Source organism: Brachionichthys hirsutus, chromosome 8 (assembly GCF_040956055.1).
Source record: "Brachionichthys hirsutus isolate HB-005 chromosome 8, CSIRO-AGI_Bhir_v1, whole genome shotgun sequence".
Lineage (NCBI taxonomy): Eukaryota > Metazoa > Chordata > Actinopteri > Lophiiformes > Brachionichthyidae > Brachionichthys > Brachionichthys hirsutus.
Genome location: NC_090904.1, coordinates 8359467 through 8380841, shown reverse-complemented (window position 1 = coordinate 8380841; position 21375 = coordinate 8359467). Strand labels below are relative to the sequence as shown.

The window sequence follows — 21375 nt, the reverse complement described above, 5'->3', positions numbered from 1 at the left end:
GAGGTAATGAGCCCATGTGTGTAAAAAAAACCTCACAGTTTGAGCGGTTAGGGATAAATACCCAGACATGGACTTTATGACATTCCTGTGCAAAGGGACCCTAATCTGGAACTTAATGTGGATGCGGGAGATATTTTTTTTTTAATATATGACAAAATGCAGGGACAAACCGGGGACACAACAGTCTGTCGTCATGCCATCCTACCAGGGCCTATGATTAGGATTCGGTTTACCAGAGCAATGTGTTTAAGAAGATTCCATTTTATTGTCAGCTGCAAATGACAAATCACAGAATTCCTTCAAGCAGAGAGGAAAGTTCAATCCAAGGAGAGAGACGCTGAGAAACTAAAAAGTCTTAGGCCATTAGTAGTTTGAGCATAAATTGAAATAAAGCAGGGGCTGCCGACTGACAGCAGGGAGAGATGAGAAATGGCATATGCTAATTTTGGCTTCTGCGCTTCAGATTTCCCATGAGGGCCGCCAAATGATGCTGATGCATGTGACACCCAGGTGGCCGGTGTTTATCATTGCCATAATGAAGAGAATATGCTAATAGCTGACTCGTGTATGGATGGCAATTTCAAACAAAGTAAACAAGACCTTTGCAGCAACCTTTTAGTGTATGGAGAAGTTGGACAGGGGAGAAAATACAAAGAAGAAGGAATAAATTTACTGCAAATTTGTGATAATTAGACACACTTAACATGAGCTAATTCCTCCACGGCATTGACATTACATTCATCAAGGCCTCTTTAGATACTGATAATATTCAAAAGACAAATTTTCAAGAGACAAATCTGCCACATAAAATAGGAGGTGAGCAGAGATAGCGTTGTTGTTTAACAGCCATTTCTAATTGACAACGCTTCGGTACTCCCAGCAGCCCAGAGGGGTTATCGCAAATACTCAGATCAATGAACGAGTAAATGCTTCAGGTGGTGCATCCGTGAGTCCTGAAAGACCGACAGGACAGAAATGCGTGATGTCCCGTCCGCTCTCACAAACCTTAGGAGACAACCTCGAGAACTCTCAGGGTCAGAGCATCAGGGAAATCTGCTGTGAAAAGCACAGACAAGCTTTACAGTAATCCCACAGAGCCTGCCCTTCATTTGTGTCCTGACACTCACAAAACATGCTCATAGAAGAGCAAGCTTATAGCAAATGCTTAATACGTCTTGTCCAACAGAGAGACATGTGCAAGCATGTCGCAGAACAATTTAGAAAGAGGATAGAAAGCGAGGTAGAAGATATGTTCAAATGGCTCAGGGGGTAAAAGCGACAGTGAGCACATTTCTAGAGCATGGTTCATTGCTGCAGCAGCAGCCTTTGTACTTGTGCAGCCAAGTGGGTGGCAAGATGGAGAGGAGTGACACACAGCAGGCAGAGAGAGAGAGAGAGAGAGAGCGAGAGAGATGGTCTTTCTTGGTGTGGGGTTTCCAATCTCTGGCTCTGGGGCTTTAAACAGTCAAGGTCACGGAAGAGTGAAAATGAACTCCTGAACATACAGTATTTGTGCAGACTCTGCACATCTGAGAGCAGTTCTGACTCACCCAGGCAGGGGGAGCCACACTGTACACGTGCATAATGCCCTCCACGGGCCCATGGTGGCTGTGGAATACCAGTTTAGAGTCACATGTTGAAGGAGAGGGGGATTTAATCCTCCTCATCATTGTATTTAAATGACTAAACATGCTGGCGCATTGCGATACGGGGCAATATAAATAGATATAATTTGCAATTGCAAATTTTACAATGAGCAGTATAAATATTCATAAGACGGAAGCACTTACTTTCTATCTGCATAATAAAAGAAACAAAAAACAATCATAATTTCAATATTTGATTTTTAGCTAAATATCTTTTGCTCGTTGTTGGAAAAAGCAATTCATTTTAAATCAAAATTCCGATGAGGCTAACACTCACACACATTTTTAGCACAGTGCAGATGTGTTGGAAGATGTGTGTCCTGTTACTTAAAACGACATTCCAATGCAACATTTATCCACACTGTTGCATAAGACTCGCCGCACGATCTGGCAACCCTCAGTAACCTGCCGCTCCTTGAGTGCTTTCTCTATTTCTCTCTCTCTCTCTCTCTCTCCAGCTTCACTTCTTCACCACCTCAAAAGAATATCTAGCAGAAGTCCAGCCAGGAGGGCTGAAACTTTGCCCCCTTGGGTCGCAGCATTGCACGATTCCCTCCTCTCATGCAATCTTAATTAATTCACTGCCCTCACTATCTGTCTGTAGGTTGAGTTATCGGCTGCTCTCCTCAACCTTCAGGTCTGACTGCCTCCACCGCCTCCTGGATGAGTCCAATTCAGACTGGAAGCACCTCATTTTTCTAACCGCTTCACTCGGTAATCTGCAGTTTGTTCCTTCTGTTCTCATTAAAATGAAGCTCCATTCCATTTCCTCCCAGTTGCTTGCACCGTCCCTTTATTGGAGGTTGTAACAGCTGCTTGTCAAACTGGAATGAGATGATTAAGAATAGAACATGGCTCCAACGTTTAGACGGCCTCATACAGTCACGTGAAAAACTTTGGGCACTCCTAACGATTTGCATTATTTGTTATTTACAAATCATTGGGTGTTTGTATCGTGCTCAGAAAAGGCTTCTTCCGCATCCGCCTCCCATGCAGCTTTTCCTCATGCAAAGTGCGCTGAATTGTTGAAGGATGCACAGTGACACTGTCTGCTGCAAGATGATCCTGGAGGGCGGGGGGTCATCCGAGGCGGTCTGTGAGCTGCTTTTCACCAGACTCACTCGCCTTGGCCTCTCTCACATGTTCCTTGGCCTGCCACTTCTGGCTTTAACAAGAACCGTGCCTGTCGCCTTCCCTTTTCTTGCTTTGTTCCTCACAGTGGAAACTGACATTCTACATTACAGACAAGAACATACTGCGAGCTAGTGGGAGAAATCCCCCCTGGACATGCGCCAAATGCACCGAAGCATGTAAAAAATGAGCAAATTAACAAAATTCAGCCGCTATAGCCGCTACTTGGTATGTGTGAAATTTCATTGAACTCTGTCCAGTGTTTTTTGAGATGTTGATAGATCATAAGAAACAATGATACGTGACGTAACAATAAATGTTATTCCTTGGCCAGAGTCTAAGCGACAGGAGAGGGCAAACTTGTGTGAGGCCTGTTGAGGTGTGATGCTGTGGAGACGGAGTTGACGTGTCTTCATCAGGGGAGAGCAACAAATCAAGCGAGGGCAGAGAGCATGGAAAATCACGGGAGGAGTCATGACCAATAAGCAGAAAATACTCTCATTAAGAAAATTATGACATGAAAACATCTTGATTAGTCACACACACACACACACACACACACACCTTCCATCAATGGAAGCCCTCTGTTGTGTTCAGTTCTGTAATTAAGACTTTATTATTTGATTTTAAATGGAAAACCGACTAATAAGAAGTTCCTGGTTTGACAACTTTAAAAGATTAACAGCTAAATCAGAGAATACTTAGAAATGTTTAATTAAATGTTCCATAATCCAACAGAATGAAAACAGTTCATCTTCAATAACAGAATAACATGATAACAGGGCAGGTAAACATGCAGTTTTGATCAGAAACACAACTTTCCCCCAAACAATAAATGGCAGCTGAAACTTATTTATATGTATATATATTTATATACATATTTAATGCAACCTCTATTCACAAAGCGAGTTCCATCGTAGCTGCGCTTGCATAGTCACCATCGAAAGAGACATAACGTTGTTTTCAGCTACCAGGGGTTCTAGAGGCATCGTCAAGGCATGAATGGGAGTCGAATGAGAAAACAGATTCAGCTCAACCCTTTATAGGGCACTCATTGGAATGCATGTGAAAACTCAAATGATCAAAAACCCATAAAGGGTTAAAGGCCGCATGCACGGAAATTTAAGGAGAGAGAACATGTTGAATCCCAAGGCAGACAGTAGATTAAATCTGTGTCATGCATTATTAATGGTACCAGAAAGTAATTTGTTATATTTCTGCTTTTAGCATAATTTACTTCTGTTTGTTTGCTGTTTTTTTTATTTTGCCGATGTTGGCCAAAGTAAAGCTGCAAATTAAGTCAAGAATACTGTATAACTTGGGATTCATGGTACAATGTTTGATTCTTTATTGAAGCTCTAATTTGTGTTTTTACAACCACCAACCAATGCTGAATCCAATATTATTTACAGCCATTTGCAACCAAACTGACCAAAAGGCGTTAGTTTACAGAAAACCAAATCACAAATCTTCATACCACTGACTTCTGTAGAGCGCCAGGGACATTCTGCTAAGATTTATTTTTATTTTTATGCATTTACATTAAGAAAGTAAGGAAATAAATGTGATTCCATCCCATCATTTGCTGTGTGCCATTAAAGGTGACTATCAGCTTTTGTAACAACACCGTTGTGACATAACCTCAGAACATTAGGACTTAAGGATAGAGAGCAAACAGGTTCAGCTCAGGATCAGATATCTTGTCCGACCTAACTAGTATTTTCATAGCGTAGGAAGTTTCAGTAGATTGTTGAATCTTTTGAGGCACCGCTCGTTACACTAAATCATGACGAAGAACACTGGAGTTTACAGATTAACAGCTGATCACATAACATTACAGGCCTGTTGGTTTTCTATTACCCTGACCTTAAGTGGCTAGTAGCCCCAGAGACTCAGTGCACTTATGCAATATGGACGTATTGCTTTATTGGTTACGATCAGATTAAGATCAAAGATCAAGATTATCTGAATCCTTTTTGAAACACCTTTTTCCAATCGCATCATTCGCCTCATGCAGATATTTACTTTCACGATTTCAATGCAACATGAAATGGATAGAAGTCCTGAAGTGCTTCAAAGATGTTTGTTCCAACAAAAAGCAAAGTATTTTGTTAACCTATAAAAACACATTGTCCTTTTTTCTAATCTGAGTAATTTATTTAGTATTTTTTTAGAAAACATAAAAGCACCACATTACCCCCTCTGGACCATAGATTTCACTTTGGCTGAGGTTTACAGAAATAATAAATAAACGAAAGCAAATCTTGACCGTAGAAAATTTGAAAAAAATATTGATCTAACAAAATCAACACAAAGGCCTTGATTCCTGTGGTCGAGGAGGATTTAGTCAAAATCACCGAGATTTCTTCAAACGAGAAGGACCTGCACAACAGATTAGGGATTAGTATCCTCACCTACACACAGTGTGTGTGTAGGTGAGTGTTTGATTACCTTCAACACGCCCAAGACAGGCTTCTTCACACTCCTCCAACTGGAGGAAGCGGTTGTTGTTTCCTTCACAGCCACTGTAGATGAAAGGCCTGCAGGCTTGAACCTGACTGTTGAAGTACCAGCGCAGACTGTATCGACCACAGGTCCCCTCCTCCATCGGCAACAGGCACAGTTCTGCTGAAGCTGCACAACACACAAACACACACCCCTGAGGAGCTTACACACGGAGATGCAAGGAAGAAGTCTTAAACGATGAGAAAATGGCGATCACACAGCGGCACCCAAAACAAGCATCCATGACGACAAAGCTCTAAACTCCAAAAGGAGCCCGTTTCTTTGCTACTCTGTGTTGAGTAAAGTCAACCGGACCCTGTAGGAAAAGCTCACAGGCGTTTCACCTCTCATCTTCCGGTCTGAACGGCTGGTGACAGTTCCAGATATTCAACCTACGGTAGTGGGAGTGGTCATCATGCCATTTATACGGGTTTCACCTATGGGGTGTCGGCGCCCACCCCCACCCCCCAGGACCTGGACGACTGAGGATCGTCACAGACATCTTTCCCCTGCTCATCTGGCTTGAAGCAACTCACCAGGACCAGGCTAGTATTCTGTCTTTTTATTTTGCTCGACGCACGTTTGCTGCTGCAGCCTGAGACACGCAGGAAGGGCCCGGCACCAGGAAGCCCCAATCATCCTGAATAAATTACAGAACAGGACAACAGCAGAGGAGCTGGCTCACCTTCCTCGCTGACTCTCCTCTTGGACCTGACTGACCCGGACTCTGCAGCTTTCTGAACTCCAGCACTGGCTGGTTTGTTTTGCTTCACTTTGTCTGTGCTGTCAGTTTGATCTTTGTCAGCGCCACCTGTCAACACACACACACACACACACACACACAGAAACACACGGATACAGAGCGACACCATAATTGGCACATTCAGAACGAATACAAAGGTAATATGCATTCATGTGGTTGCAGGTGGTTGAAGAAAAGTCACCGCAGCGTCACCATGTCATGAAATGAGCACAGACACAGACACACACACACACACACAGCGTATCTGAGACACCGTCCTAACAGCACAAACGGGAAACTGACTTTTTGCTTCCTATGTTTAGTAATGATACGATCATTTCTGTCAGTTCTCATGCGTTGGAACACTTTGAAAAACCTCCCAGGAGAAGCTGCATGAAAATGTGCTTTGTGATCTCCTCTTTTAAATGGCTGCGTCTCACCCCTCTGTGACAGGCGGCGTTCACCACCCCCTCCAGTGTGGCTGTTTTGGACTGATAGAGACGCAGCTCCTTCTGACACAGATAGAGAACGTGCACGACCGAGCTCTGCTCCGGTCCGTCAGCATCCAAGTGTTATATTTAGTCAATGCCAACATGAGCTGACATGTTTCTGCAGGGATCGGGCGCAGGCTGCTTTAAAATGATGCTTGCTGTGTTGGAAAATGTCCAATTCACAAAATGATAGCTTTGACACAGTATGAAACACAATACCGTCACTCCCATTGGTAGAGCGAGGGAAGTAGAGCACCTCGTCCACGGGGTCGTCGTAGGACTCGACGGAGTAGACGTGCTCGTAGTCGGGGTCGTTGGTATTTACCACCACATGCACCTCCCGGCCTGAGAGAAGAGCAACACAGGTCAACGTCTCTAACACAGAAGCCCACCGTCTGCACGTGCGTGGACATGCTGGGACAAGGACAACATGATATGTTGGACACAAGCACACGTGGAGTCCTCCGTTTTCTTGAGAAACCCACCCAGAGTTCAGAGGCCTTCACACGTAGCACCACCAAGTTAAAACCTGCTAGTAACAGACGGACAGACGGACTGACGGTGACAGGCAGTGGGCGACACACTCACCCGCCTCACCCCTCAGGGCCAGCTGCTGCTCTGGTGCGGGCCGAGCACTGCCTAGGTGCTGGGACCGAGGCTGTGGGCCTGAACCTGGGAGGGTCGGATAGGACAGAGAGGAGCAAACGGGGGGACACCGAGGGAGCACAGAGACCAGAAGGGACCGCGTCAGAGGGGAGGAAGAGGCCGGACAGGTAACATGATGAAAAAGGAAGGACAGCAACAACCCCATAAGCACCAGGAAATCATTCCAGCGATCCAACACACACCACCTCAAAGGATTGTTCTAAAGGACAGTCTCACAAAATCTGTCTTCAATCCTTCCAGGAGTCCAGCCAACGCCTACATGGACTTCTGTGTCCCTCGAGTCAAATTTGTTTTGACTTGAGCTTGTCCAACACTTTGGGAAGGCTGGTTTTTTATTTCTCTTCAGTCATTTACCTTTAAATGTGTGAACTATTTATTTTACTTCAGCTTGTTTACATATTTTAAAACCCAATAAGAGACCACTGCCTTGCTCAGAGTGTTGTGTTTGAGCCCAGAAGTTAATCGTGGACATCAAACTAATATTAAAACCATGAAGGAAAGGCAGTTGAAATTGAGATTAAAAAAAATCAAGTGAGGCGCAGAAAGAAAAACCCCACAGACCATGAAGATATGCAGGCAAAGCTACGTCAAGAGTCCTCCAGGCCAGGGGGAACCTGGACATCCGTGTTTAGCCTCGTTTTTCTACCAGGAAATGTAAATATAATGCAACAAGGGCACATTCACTGCCGCAAATGTAACAAAAAAAAAAGATGGATGGTTCTCACTGCAGACTGCAGCAGCATATGTGTCACATACTACTGTGACTCGTACTAAATCACAGCCCTTCTGTCCACCCTTCTCTGTCGTGCAGCATCGGAATGAGGAACTCACCTCCACAGGCTGAGGAGCCGGCAGATGGACGGGACGGGGGACGAGGGGCGGGGGACGAGAAGAGAAGGGATAATGAAGGTCAGTTTAAAGAGCTGGGGCATTGTTTAAAACGCTCCTAAACTTTAGAGAAGTTTGAAGAACGCCGTGCTATAAAATAAAATATAAAGACTCACCACAGTGCTGAGTCATCTCGGAGCGGACGTACTCTCTGACTTCCTCCTCCTGAACACAAAAATAAAGAGGAAACACAATTACAAACCAGCATACTGTGCCTTTAATATGATCTCTGCACTAGTGTGTGTGTGTGTCCTCAGACACTGCACTGACCGTCATGCCTGGCTCTCCTGTGTCTCCCTTGGCTCCATCTAGGCCCATTTCTCCCTGCAACATGGACGGGTGTGAGGACACGCGGCCCACAGAGAGGCTTCAAGCACATTGATTCAGCAAACAGACAGGAGCTTATTTAAGTTCTGTTTGATGCTAATGTTTTTGAATGTTTTTATTTCATAATACTCCCAATAGTTTCCCTGAAAAATGTGTTTTCTTTCAAAGCTGACTGTCAAGAACTCAAAGTCAGAGTTCTTCGTGTGACACTAACCATTTCGCCGCGCTCCCCCGGGATCCCTGGAACCCCACGGGGACCCACGGTGGCCGGACCGACTGGACCTCTCTCGCCCTGGCACACGGGGAAAACACCATGTCAGCATTTTTAAATGGCTCCTCGCCATTGCCACTCCATGTGTGCTATTTTATAAGAAGCATAAAATAAAGCCGTGCTGGCTCGGAAGGCCTCCAGCATCAGGACCTCCAACCAACTGCCTCATCTGCTCCCATTTTGTCACTGGTTCTAAACACGAGAGGAAAGCAGCCTGCACCAGTTTTCTCTCGCACAGTAATGAGAACATTTGTGACTTTTTCCATGCAGACGTGTTGAGCAGCTCCTCAGGAGGCTGTTAGTGTGGAGCCGCTGACCGTTGTTGAATCCGGTGGTGTCGTTTGCTACTTTCTTACTGACTTAAATAACCTGCAACTTTCGGCCCAATACATCCGAGCTTGACCAATGAAACTCCCAGTCATCTTCTATTCTGACCGGTTCAGCTCGTAAACACCAGCGATGCAAACCGAGCAGCGGGAACACAAAGTTCTTGAAAAGGTCAAATTGTATTTGTAGTTTTTCTATTGGCATTCCTAAACTTGCAGAACTTTCTTTATCTTCATTTCATCTCATAATACATTTACTGTTATACATCAACCTAACAAGACAGAAATGCCTTGCGGGTAAAAATCCACTCAACTGCATTCTTACAAAGTTCAATAGAGCTCTGCCCCAACAGATAAAATGTGACACCCAAATGTTACACTATTAATCAAAGTGAGTCGAGTCACCTTCTGTCCCTGGAGACCCTCTGGACCCTTTGCACCTGTTGGTCCCTGAGGGCCAGTCAGGCCGGAAGCCCCGTCCACTCCTCTGGGACCAGAAGGTCCAGGTACCCCAGGTGGGCCCTACATGAACCAGAGACAGTTATTTACTCCATGTAGGTATTTGTGAACCCTGAATATGTAAACTGTGCACCATTTAGCTCTGTATTCTCACGCTGTGCTGCAGAAGTTGAAGTTACAAACTCACCCTTTCACCCTTCTCTCCCTGAGTCCCTTTGGGTCCTCCAAGCCCATCGAAACCACGGTCCCCCTACACAGACAGAGACAGGTGGGTGTGCTTTCCACCTGGACAAATGTTTGGTACAAATTGAATCTTAAACAGCTCATACCTTGGGACCAACTAGCCCCTCTTTTCCAGGGATTCCTGGGGCCCCAGAAGGTCCAAGGTCACCCTTGAATTTCCACAGAGCAGACATGTAGATCACAGGTCCTGCAGATGCTTTAATTACCTGAAGAGCTCGTTTTTCCTGTGATTGATCCGTCATACCTGTTCACCTTTTCTTCCAGGTAAGCCTGCCCGTCCATGAATACCAGCACCCCCCTGGATAAATTCATTTACAATTACTGTACTCTTAATGTACTTCATACATGTACAAAAAATTAATACAGTTATTTTCTTCTACCGCTACACGCACTACCAGTCAGCAGCGAGATGTTAAGATACTTTGGTTTAATTAAACCTGCTGTGAGTACGGTAGCACGGTTTTGTCATCCATGCTCATTTCTTCCTCCGACTCAACCATGTTATTTCTATCTGCCTCCATCACACCTTCTCTCCTTTTGGTCCGTCACCTCCACAAGCACCCTTGGGTCCTCGGTCACCCTGCAAACACAGAACTTTGTCATTGGCAGAAGCACAAGAAGAGCCTCATGAGTCACCAAACAAAATAAAGTGTCCAAAACACGCAGCCAGAGTGGGCGTTCCTCCACAGACCGGTCACCTCCCACTCTGAATCATGGCATGTTCACTTCCTGTTCTCACACTGACACAAGTTCCAAGTGTTTCAACACAGACAGTTGGAAAGTTCATTTTTGTTACTGTAGAATTTTCAGGTATCTGTACTGTAACTCTTAAATACTTTCCTCTCTTTGTATTTGCGAAACAGACTAGTCATTTTAGAAGAACATTTATATTTTGCACTTTTACGTGCCCAAACATCCAGACTCATTTAAACCTAAATGGAAGTTAAAATAGCAGCAAGAAAAGATCCGTCACTGCATATCAGGCATGACAGAGAAAACAAGACAGTGTTTGTCGTTGCCCCCCCCCCCCACACACACACACATGCAGTGAATACCTTTATTCCTCTTATTCCTATGATGCCAGTCTCCCCCTTGTCTCCCTTATGACCCAGCAGTCCATCTTTTCCTGAAAAACCCTGGAAGACAAAACTGAGGTCATCTCTCCTTCTTTCAGGTAACATAAAGAGAAAAATGTAAACACAAATCTGCATTTGTATGGAATCAGAAATGACAGACCGATTCCCCAGGTACTCCAGGCTGGCCGGCTTCGCCCTACAAACAAAAATCATTACCTGTACCTTTCTCTGATCATGTTTACACCATGCTGATTTAGTTACAGTCATAATCAATGCTCAGCCACTTGCCTTCTGTCCACCGGGGCCACGGGCACCTGGGAATCCAGTGGATCCTCTTTCACCTGGCTCTCCCCTCAGACCCTGATGTTAAAATGTCATCAATCATTTGTAATATTGATACAGTGGCATCTTCTCTCGGGTTTGGGCTACTGTAGTCAGGACAGTGATTATATGTCATCATCGATGGATTGAGATTTCTGATTCTAATTGGCTTTTAAATGACTAGCTGACCACGATACGCTGGCGACGCATCCGGGGTGTGCCCCGCCTCTTGACCATAGCAAGCTAGGAAAGGCAACGCCCGTGACCGCAAAGTGGAAAAGCGCAAGAAAATGGATGGATGGCTGGATGACCAGTCGATGCTTTAGCCTGATAGGGGCCTCTGGGTCACATGACAACGCTATCATGACACACTATCATCCAATGATGTCATCAAACGACAAACGTGGACTTGTTAAAGCTGGCGGACGTTTATGCATATTTTACTATTTCATGATTTGTCAATACATCAGGAATATAGTTAAAAGATCATTTAAATGTGTTCATTAATCTCTATTTAGAAATAACTGAAACCTCACCTGCTCCCCCGACGAGCCCTCCTGACCCTTCACCCCCTTCTCTCCCTGCACACCTTTGGGTCCCCTGTCACCCTAGAATAGAACAACAGTGAAATCAACTACAAGTAAAGCCAAATATATATACTGCAGAAAAAGTGGACATTTTTCTGGAGTGAATCCTTTCGGCCAATCCGTGTGTTCACTGACTGCTTCGCCTTTGTTGCCCTTTTCTCCAGCATCTCCTCCCACAAGCACCGTGTCTCCCTGTGAAGGACAGCTATCAGCATGCAGCATCGCCCAAACCTCACAATGTGCCATTGTGTCATTTTAACATCGTGTGTGTAATTCATACGCCCCTTCTCCTCCCTACAGAGCAAATGGACGCACCTTCTCCCCTTTGTCACCTTGATGCCCGACGTCTCCCTGGGAGCAAAACATTTCATTGAGATGCCATTTTAATTCAACACATTACATGAGCAGGATTCAGAAAAAGAGGAGAAGGATTGGAACAATTCACCTTTTCTCCCCAAGCACCACGGATCCCCGGGGGGCCCTGATGGATAGACAAACATACATGCACCATGCCTTATTGCTTACGATACGGATCCACAGACTGATGCCACATTAACATGTAAGAGCCCAAACATCGCTGCTGGTACATGACAAGTTGAAGGATGGATAAAGAAAAGGAAACCCAGGATGTGTTACCGTTAGCCCTCTTTCCCCATCCAAGCCAGGACGACCTTCCTCTCCCTGAGACACGGCAGAGAAAGGCACACAAATGTGTTTCATATCTATTATCCTGAGGCAAATTCATTTCAGATCTTCAACGATACAGCGATGTCACCGATGTCTTACTCTCGCCCCTGGATCTCCTCGCTCTCCTCTGGAACCGGGGATTCCAACACCAGATTGCCCCTGGCAGAGAAAATAATACTTATACCCTTCAAAAGACATTTAAGCAGGTAGATGAGAATATCTGTTGGCTTGGAAAGTTACCTTGTCCCCTTTGACCCCGTTGGTTCCAGAGGCACCCTGGAAAACATTGATTTATTTATACAGTATTTATTGCAAGAATGCCTCATTTTCTTACTTGCTCTCTTACATAACTGCAAGTGGTTGTTCTAATCCCAGTAAAAATGAAAACTGAACTCACTGCCTGTCCAGGAGGCCCAGAAGGACCTGGGGCTCCAACATTTCCTGCAAGGCCTGCAAAGCCTTGAAGACCCTGAAAGAGAGACCTCAATGGTTGGAAGTAAAGGCACACAGATCATAAATGAAAGCATGAGGTGGTGTGTAGTCAGAGACTGCACCAACCCGAGCCCCTTGCGGTCCAGGAGGTCCAGGTGTTCCGATCTCCCCTCTCAGACCAGGTGGCCCAACGAAACCAGCCTTTCCTTCTGGCCCCGGAGGACCAGTTATGCCAGGAAGGCCTGGATCTCCCTGAAATCAGGCCGCAGTGAAATCCTTGTGGCATATTCGCTAATTCAACCTAAGATTCCGAGCGGTACAGTAATACCTTGACATACAAGTATAATTCGTTCCTGGACTCAGCTTGTAACTCTAATTGCTCGTATGTCAAAAAAGCTTTCCCATATAAAATAACTGAAAACAATTTAATCCGTTCCGGTTGTCTAAAAACACTCAAATCAATGCTGGATTTTTTTTTTAATTGCTATATATATACGTAAAAAAATGCTATAATAAATTATATACAGTATTACTGCAACATAAACTGCATTCTGTCACCCACCTTTAAACCTGGAGGTCCAACCCGACCAGGAGGACCAGCCAATCCAATGCCCCTCTCTCCCTGTAACACGGATTTAGTCATTGGTGGATATTGTGTGATTTCAGGGTTAGAATTTACTTATGAAATGCAAACAGAAATCACCTTTTCTGCTTTCGGTCCAGGAGAGCCCGGTGCCCCCTGTATGGGAAAATACATAGCAGGACGGAGAGAAGTTAACTGATTGGCTTTTGAAAACCCACTCATTCCCTTCCCATCCTGATTTCACCGGCGTAGCAGCAGAATGTACGCAGACGATAAAATCTAGCAAGGATGCTAATTTAAAGTGGAAAAGAAGCAAAACAGCAGCAAAAAAAAAAGACTGGTAAATTCAATGTATAAATGGACAACTTATAGCCTGACATAAATTGTACAAATCTGTATTGGTAAACCACTAGATACTAGATTTACCCCCCACACCCCCCAGATTAGATTACTCACATCTTCTCCAGGATCTCCTGCCTCGCCAAACATTCCCTAGTAAGACAACAGATGACATGTCACGTTGTTGTTGTGTAAACATGAGGTAACCATGATCCAGCATGGTGGTACTCACTCGCTCCCCTTTGATGCCGGCACCACCTCTGTCTCCTTTGTTACCCTGTCAGAGAGCAGGCACCGGTTCACTTCTGGAAAAAGCCAATTTTCACACTGACAGTACATCTCAATGAAACGGTAGACTCTGATTTACCTTTTCTCCAGGTAGACCTTGCTCTCCAGCCAAGCCTGGCAGTGTTTGACCAGGAAGACCCTGCATCAATGCCAATGGGAAACATCAAATCAGCCTCTTTAGTCTTAGTTTCTAATGATACTAATTGAGAATCCAATGCATCTGCATTCAGTTGAAAGGTCATACTCATAGTAACATAGTTTCCTTTCCGTGTTGATGTCGATCTGAATGACTCACCCTCTCTCCTTTGGGTCCAGAAGGTCCAGCCAAAACCTTTAACAATGCAGAGACATTGAGAAAATACATTTACTAGTTCAGCAAAGTGCGTGTTGCAGTTCATGAAAAGACGTACGTGGACACACGTTTAAAGGCCATAGATGCAGGTGACATATTAACCTGACAATGATCTTTTTGAGCTCTAGAACAATAAAATCCTTGACCCGTCAGCCCCTGGAGTTATTTCAGGTTGAGCCCTTTCTGAACCGCAACCTACGTAAATGAAGAATATGACTTCAAACGTTGAAGTGCACAAGCATATTTCTGGTGTCGCTGGATAGATAAGGTTAAAACAATTCAATCCAAGCAAAAGTGCACCTGTTATTGTTATTGTGTAGTATACTTTGATTATGGAAAGAACAAATTTGTATTTCTATCCTCGTCTGATTAAAACAAGCTTTTCAGGCAGGAAAATACTGCATATATGCTTTGGCCCTGCTTTATCATGCGAACATTTGGCGGCGGGACTATAATCACTGGTCATTCTGGGTTTCGTCTGCAGTCGGGAACAGATGTCTTTGTGCAGACATATAAAATATATGTATTAACATCTGTAGCAGTTAAGTCTAGAAGTCAGTGTGTTTTTGTGGTGTCCAAAATTGTTGAAATCTTCTTGGAATGAAGAGGAAGTTAGGGGTGGCTGAGAAGTATGCAAGAGTGGTACAAGACATGTATGAAGGAGGTCTGACCACAGTAAGATGTACCAGAGGTGTGACAGAGATTTTCAAAGTGGAGGTGGGAGTGCAACAAGGATCAACTCTGAGCCCGTTCTTGTTTGCAGTGGTAATAGACAGGCTAACAGATGGAGTCAGCATACAAGAGTCTCTGTGGACTATGATGTTTGAAGAAGGCAGAGTGATCTGTAGTGAGGAGTAGGGAGCAGGTTGAGAAGAACCTGGAGAGGTGGGGGTTTGCATTAGAGGAGAGGAATGAAAGTGAGCCGGAGTAAAACAGAGTACAGATGTGAATGGGAAGGAGCATATAGGAGACAGAGATTCTTTGTAGATGACGTTCCATTGTTGCCCGTAAAGGGAAAACGACAAAAGGAGAGGAAGACCTTGACCTTGATTTTGACCACTCATCAGAAAACTGTCCAGTTTAACATGTGAGCATAAGTGCATTTACCTGCTACAAAATATGAGATAAAACAACCACAGAGCCGTCACACAAAGAATAATGAAGAAAATCACAGTGCATAGGTTAACCCTGTTACAGGCAGAAGGACAAAGGTAACCCAATATGCCCTCTTAGAATAGAAGGATAATTCTAAACTCTTCTGCAGAGAGAACAGAACAGACATGTTATTGTACAGGAAACACAAAAAACAGTGACTAAATATAACCCAGGCAAAAAAGTTGTTTTACTGTGTCAAGTTTACAAGTGTCCCTTTAAATGTCATCAATACATTGTGAGAAATAGACAGCCTGTATTGGGTGGGGGTGGGTGAGTTCCACTGTGGCTGTTTAATCCCAAAATACCATCAAGGAATGTGCACTTAATATTAGACTGAAGAGCTGCAGTGAGAGTGTGTCGCTGCGTTACCACCTCGCATTTTTGATATTTTTTCCGACAGAAATGACAAATAACACCTGACATTTTACAGTCTAATATCGGTTTGCTTGCATATTCAGAAGTAAATTGTTGGATGAAAGGGGATAAGACAAGGAGCACAAATAGTTCCGGTGCACGTTCTGCTCAGAACACTGTCTATTCCTGTATGTATGATGTCATTTTCGAATACAAATGCAGACAAGTACCGGTAAAAAAAAAGAAAGAAGTAACTGGTTTATTCAACAGAAATGAGACAAACTTCAAATTAAATAAGCATTAAACAAACTACAGACTTGCCCACTGTACTGACTTTACTGTCTTCAACCACAGACCTCGGATCGATCTTCCATCAATGTGTCAGACAGAAAATGTGTCTCTGAGCTATTTGGAGCTCCTGAATTAAAGCGCTAGAGTTTATAGACAACTAGAAACAGCTAGAAATAACTGACAGAGAGGGTCTGGGCCAGCAAAGATAAGATGTGGACAAATAGCAAGGGACTTTATCTGGATCACCAGATGGTCCTGGCAGCCCGGCACCAGGTGAGCATACAACAAAAGCCAGAATTAGAATAGGAACACCTGGTGTTCTAAATCAGATGAAAACTCCTGTAGCAGGAATCTAATAATAGCACGAAAGAAAGGTTTTCTTTTTATGGCCTCGGGCAGCAACTATTCTGCTGCTTGGATCGCATCCAATGCAAGGAACCACAAAGCTAATTGAATTGCGTCTCCTTCCAGAGGCTCAGCAGTAGACGCGGCATGCGCTCACCTTCCCGGGAGGACCACTGTCTCCCTGCTCCCCCTTTAAACCAGATTGGCCTGCAGGTCCAGCAATGCCCTGAGGAATCAATAACACCATATTGACAATGAAGAAGATCTAATACACACAGTCAAATACGGAAACGCAAACACACACAAACGCACCTGCTTTCCCGGTAGTCCCGGTATTCCTTCCTTGCCAGCCACTCCATCTCTTCCTGGAACTCCTGGTTTGCCTGCTTCACCCTGAAAGTGGGCACATATTTCAAGAACCTGGATTTAACTACAAGCATATGCAGTTGTAGTTGCATCTGCAAATCGCACAACTAAAAACACAGTTTCCCAAAAGGCCTCTGTTTAAAAAAACATTAAGGTTTTTTTTCCCCCCCTCCAAAAATATCACTAAGACACATCCTCAAACCGTTTCCTCATTTCTTGTTCTTAATGAGGAGGTCCTCACTTCATCGTAACCGTCTCATCTTCAGCCGCTTATACGAAATGCAGGTTGCGGGTCTGGCTGGAGTCTATCCCAGCCTCACATTCACACCCACGGACTATTTGGAGAGACCCATTCACATAAGCTGCAGGTTTTGGAGGTAGGAGAATGCCGGAGAACATTTTCTATTCCAATCAGATATTATTACAGAAACATAAGATAAGAAGAGTGAGGGGAAATATGACTGCAGTTGTCACTGAGGGGAGGGTTTGTTTTTTAGCTGTAGATACAACATTGTATGTTTTTCAAATTATGAGCAAAAAAAAAATTAATTGGAAGCTGCCATTATACTCAAAAAACAAGCTCGCTACAGGTGTGTTGGCCTTTTCCCATTTAAATCATTACTGATCGTCTCGGCCTCCAAACCTTCAATCAAGTTCACAATTTCTTACTGTGCCATTCAGCAGCAGCCAAGATTGGATACTTACCACCTGCCCTGGCAGTCCTGGGGGGCCCTGTGGACCCTGCAGGGGGGAGGGGGAGACAAATAGAATGCTAAGAGGTACGGTAACACAACATGAAACAGAGGAGATTACAAAGGAATGAGAATACAGGATGCATTTTTTTCCCCTGCAGCAGATGAGACTTACTACAGCTCCTGGAGGGCCTGGAGATCCCGGCACACCTGTGCTCCCCTGTGCTCCAGGAGGCCCCTGCATAGAGGAGGATTAAAGTTTCACGCTTGAAGCTGAAAAAAGCTGCCTCTTTAATTGCGTGTCTAAAACATGCGACACCAATGGACATGCTTTACCTGGACACCAACACCTGGCTCTCCATGAATGCCCTGAGAAAAAACAGCAGTTCATGACTTTGGCAACCAAGTAGCACACAGAAATATTTCAGTAAACAAGTAACAGGATATGCAATGGGAAGTGGTAAACTCACCTTCATGCCTGGTGGACCTGGAGGCCCGTTGGGACCCATGGGACCCTGATTGAAACACAAATCACTCTCTAATGAACTGCTGCTGTAAGTAAGAATCTGTGTTTTCATGGTTCCTAACGTGGGATACTTGCAGTTGGTCCCCTGATGCCAGGCTCCCCGGAGTTTCCCTGGAAGCCACAGACACACAGGTCATACTCTAAAGGGATATTTAAACAAACTGATACAGATTATTCACAGTGAGCTGAGATGATTCACTATATTAAAGTTTGATATTTAATACACTACTGAAGTCACTTTACACAACTAAAAATAGTCTATCATGCACACATTATTTCTGTATAAATATGGTTATGGTTTTTTTAATTTTATAAATGTGACATAAGAAGACATTTTATACCAACACTACACACCTAACTGACTCATGGCAACAGGTCAGATAACAATGATGACAGCGTCAACAAAATGCTGCTAACATGATAAGCTCTGCAAAGTCCGTGCTGTGAGGGCTAAGCTCGCATCAGTCAGCAGGTGAAGCTGCATGCACGAGAAGTCAACCCACAACACAGTGCTTTTTAGAGGACCACCCTACCCACCGTGTACGTCGGATCCAGGGCCACCAGACGTGTCCTTTATCTGCCCCAACAAAATGGTCACGTTTTAAACGTGAACAATTCTATTTCCACATTCAAATTTGGAGTTTGAGATGGCTATTTTGGGGAAAGGTGGTTTGCGATTAAAATGTTTTGACGGCTCAAACAAGGTCTCTGAGCCCAGAACGCCGCTCCCAGATTGATGCTGGCAATACAAAGGAATTAACATTTAAATTGGGCCAAATTGGCAGGGAAGCACAAAACATTGTGTGTGCTTCAGAATGGCCAAAATTCAACTGGTATTGGTTTGTTCCCCCCCCATTTATCAAAACCAGTGGGATCAGTCGTCCCCCCCCCCCCCCCCCCCCAATCAGCCACAGCTCAAGCATGCCAGCCAAAAGCAGGGAACCTACCGGTCTGCCTAGAACTCCTGGGAACCCAGGCAAACCCTGGATAGCAGGAGGGTGAGGATGGAGCGTTGGAAGAGAGGAGACAAACAACATATACAAGGAAATGGACAGAGAAAAGATGCACATGAAGAGAGAGAGAGAGAGAGAGAGAGATGTTAAGTAGCTACACAGCACCAAAAGGTTCCAATCCGGGATCCATGAAGCCCGTGAAGGGGAAAGAGTTTTATCAGCTTAATGCTCGCAGCCATTCAATGGTTTCTCTGAGGAGATGGCTCCTTTTATTACTTTGATTACTGGTTACTCACTGGTTGGCCTCGGAGACCAGCAAGCCCTATTGGGCCCTGTTGCAACCATGGAGGGAAAGAAAACAAAGTGTGAGGATGCCTTTGACATCTCTCTGCTCTTTAGCACGTTTCCTGCACTCGACCGAATAATCACGGCAGAAAGGACAACATTCGACCTGCAGCGACTTTGGGTTTTTACAGGTTTCAGTAAATAATCAATGGAAAAGATGAAACCTCAACGTGTCCTCTGATGTTTTCTGGAACCCTGCTGGGGTTTTAAAAAGTTAGGCAGGTGCATCAATTCTTTGTCGGTACACTGCGATATGTAGAGATAGTTACTAAACATAAAAAAAAAGACAAAAACAACACAACAAATTTCCTCGGTCATATGAATACAACGACTAGTTTGGAAGTAACAGTTTTAACATGGTCACTGTAAAAAAAAAAGAAGAAAAAACAAGCCCCCACATATTTCAAAAACAAATTTCAAGTTACAGTGAAGTCGTTAGAAAAGTGTCTCTGTCTTTGGAAAACAAACAAACAGACAAACAAATCTATTGCTTCACACTCACTGGTTTCCCATCCTGACCAGGTTTTCCTGTCTCCCCTGGAGCTCCCTGAGACGACAAACCAGAGAGTCGTTATTGTAATCAGAATGTACAGAGGTACCCCCGGGGGGGGGGGGGGGGGCAGACATTCAACAAGCACATCCCTCTATCTCCACATAATACAAATCCAGATCGACACATGATAATCAGATTTACTCCCATCAGCTCACCTGCGAGCCGTCGCGTCCTCTCTCTCCAGACTGCCCTCCCTCTCCTTTGTCACCACGGGGTCCCTCTAAACCCTGGAAGACACATTAGCAGGGGCCCATTTTCATGTAGAATCTCAAGGCAGTGCTTTCCCTGACACATGGTATGGATGGCGGGTCATATTATCGGTATTACGTTTCAATCTCACCCGCTCTCCTTTCGCTCCCACCGATCCTGCAGCTCCAGGCTCTCCCTTCTGTCCCGCTACTCCTGCAGCGCCTCGGACCCCAGGCGTGCCAACCAGTAATGAGTCAGCAGATGCTGCCTACAGTACGCCCGCGCCCACGCAGGCATACGCACAAATAAGACACGCACCCGCAAATAAATACATGCATCTGCTTGCTATCTGTACACAATCAAAAATGTTCCCTTTGTTCTTTGTAAGAAAGAAGAGGTGCACCTTTGGACCTGGCGGGCCAACTGGCCCAGTTTGTCCAGGTTTACCCTGAAAAACAGAGAGAAAAGAAAGAACGTTAACGGTCGGCAGGGTTATAGTAGCATGATGCTCCAGGCCAGGATGCTGCCTCTTGGAGTCTGTGCCTTTATCTACAGCATAATATACAACACTTACGGATTCTCCTTTGTCACCTTTCTCTCCACCCGACCCCTGAAACGCAGATAATAATATTAGCATAACCATGAGTGAAAAAAAGGATGGAGACCATTTCAATTACCGATTCTCCTCTTCACCTTATCTCCTGGTCCTCCGGGTTCTCCCAGCTCTCCAGCTCGTCCAGGAACTCCTGGTCTTCCGGGCTTGCCTGGCTCTCCAGCAGGTCCTGTGGGTCCCTCGGCGCCTCGCTCCCCAATGGCTCTACCTGTAGGCCCAGTGGCTCCCACGGGTCCTCGGTCACCTTGATCCCCTTTGGATCCTCTTTCTCCTGGAAAACCTCGAGCTCCCTGATTCACAAAACAGAAAGAGAGTGAGAATAAAAATAGAAATAAAAACTACATTTATATCATACTTACGTCTAAACCATTTTGTCCTCTTGGTCCAGGTTCACCCCTGTCTCCTTTTTCACCTTTCGCTGCCTTCTGGCCTGTAGCAGCTCCTGTATTATCCATCCTGTCCACAACTACCTTCAGATCAGACATCTGCGTAAAGGCCGGAAAAATATCGATTAGCAAGAGCTAAAAAAACCCCCAAAAATTTGTCTTCTGAATTTTATATTATCAAGTAAAACATTGTTTTTCGTTGGCCAGATCAAAATGTTACAGCATTCATTACATTCATATTACAAAC

The 21375-nt window shown here is 44.7% G+C and overlaps 1 protein-coding gene across 1 annotated transcript in view; it reads right to left on the bottom strand.

Annotated features, from left to right (window-relative positions):
- Window positions 1-3506: 3506 nt before the first annotated feature.
- Window positions 3507-21375, bottom strand: part of col7a1 (collagen, type VII, alpha 1) — a 49932-nt gene continuing 32063 nt past the window's right edge. Inside the window, exons 74-120 of the mRNA XM_068742095.1 lie at window positions 21102-21227; window positions 20823-21032; window positions 20704-20739; window positions 20533-20577; window positions 20281-20397; window positions 20096-20167; window positions 19890-19934; window positions 19339-19374; window positions 18165-18200; window positions 18034-18078; window positions 17900-17932; window positions 17739-17801; window positions 17577-17612; window positions 16818-16898; window positions 16663-16731; window positions 14304-14339; window positions 14088-14147; window positions 13953-13997; window positions 13838-13873; window positions 13502-13537; window positions 13361-13420; window positions 12925-13050; window positions 12764-12835; window positions 12607-12642; window positions 12466-12525; window positions 12316-12360; window positions 12125-12160; window positions 11995-12030; window positions 11815-11871; window positions 11629-11700; window positions 11060-11131; window positions 10932-10967; window positions 10751-10831; window positions 10222-10275; window positions 9940-9993; window positions 9782-9844; window positions 9640-9702; window positions 9399-9515; window positions 8611-8688; window positions 8340-8393; window positions 8186-8234; window positions 8013-8021; window positions 7104-7187; window positions 6735-6860; window positions 5968-6093; window positions 5229-5411; window positions 3507-5159 (exon numbers count right to left, since the gene is read on the bottom strand). Of these exons, the coding sequence (XP_068598196.1) occupies window positions 5131-5159; window positions 5229-5411; window positions 5968-6093; window positions 6735-6860; window positions 7104-7187; window positions 8013-8021; window positions 8186-8234; window positions 8340-8393; window positions 8611-8688; window positions 9399-9515; window positions 9640-9702; window positions 9782-9844; window positions 9940-9993; window positions 10222-10275; window positions 10751-10831; window positions 10932-10967; window positions 11060-11131; window positions 11629-11700; window positions 11815-11871; window positions 11995-12030; window positions 12125-12160; window positions 12316-12360; window positions 12466-12525; window positions 12607-12642; window positions 12764-12835; window positions 12925-13050; window positions 13361-13420; window positions 13502-13537; window positions 13838-13873; window positions 13953-13997; window positions 14088-14147; window positions 14304-14339; window positions 16663-16731; window positions 16818-16898; window positions 17577-17612; window positions 17739-17801; window positions 17900-17932; window positions 18034-18078; window positions 18165-18200; window positions 19339-19374; window positions 19890-19934; window positions 20096-20167; window positions 20281-20397; window positions 20533-20577; window positions 20704-20739; window positions 20823-21032; window positions 21102-21227 (3141 nt within the window). The 3' untranslated portion in view covers window positions 3507-5130. The remainder of the gene's footprint in view (window positions 5160-5228; window positions 5412-5967; window positions 6094-6734; window positions 6861-7103; window positions 7188-8012; window positions 8022-8185; window positions 8235-8339; window positions 8394-8610; window positions 8689-9398; window positions 9516-9639; window positions 9703-9781; window positions 9845-9939; window positions 9994-10221; window positions 10276-10750; window positions 10832-10931; window positions 10968-11059; window positions 11132-11628; window positions 11701-11814; window positions 11872-11994; window positions 12031-12124; window positions 12161-12315; window positions 12361-12465; window positions 12526-12606; window positions 12643-12763; window positions 12836-12924; window positions 13051-13360; window positions 13421-13501; window positions 13538-13837; window positions 13874-13952; window positions 13998-14087; window positions 14148-14303; window positions 14340-16662; window positions 16732-16817; window positions 16899-17576; window positions 17613-17738; window positions 17802-17899; window positions 17933-18033; window positions 18079-18164; window positions 18201-19338; window positions 19375-19889; window positions 19935-20095; window positions 20168-20280; window positions 20398-20532; window positions 20578-20703; window positions 20740-20822; window positions 21033-21101; window positions 21228-21375) is intronic.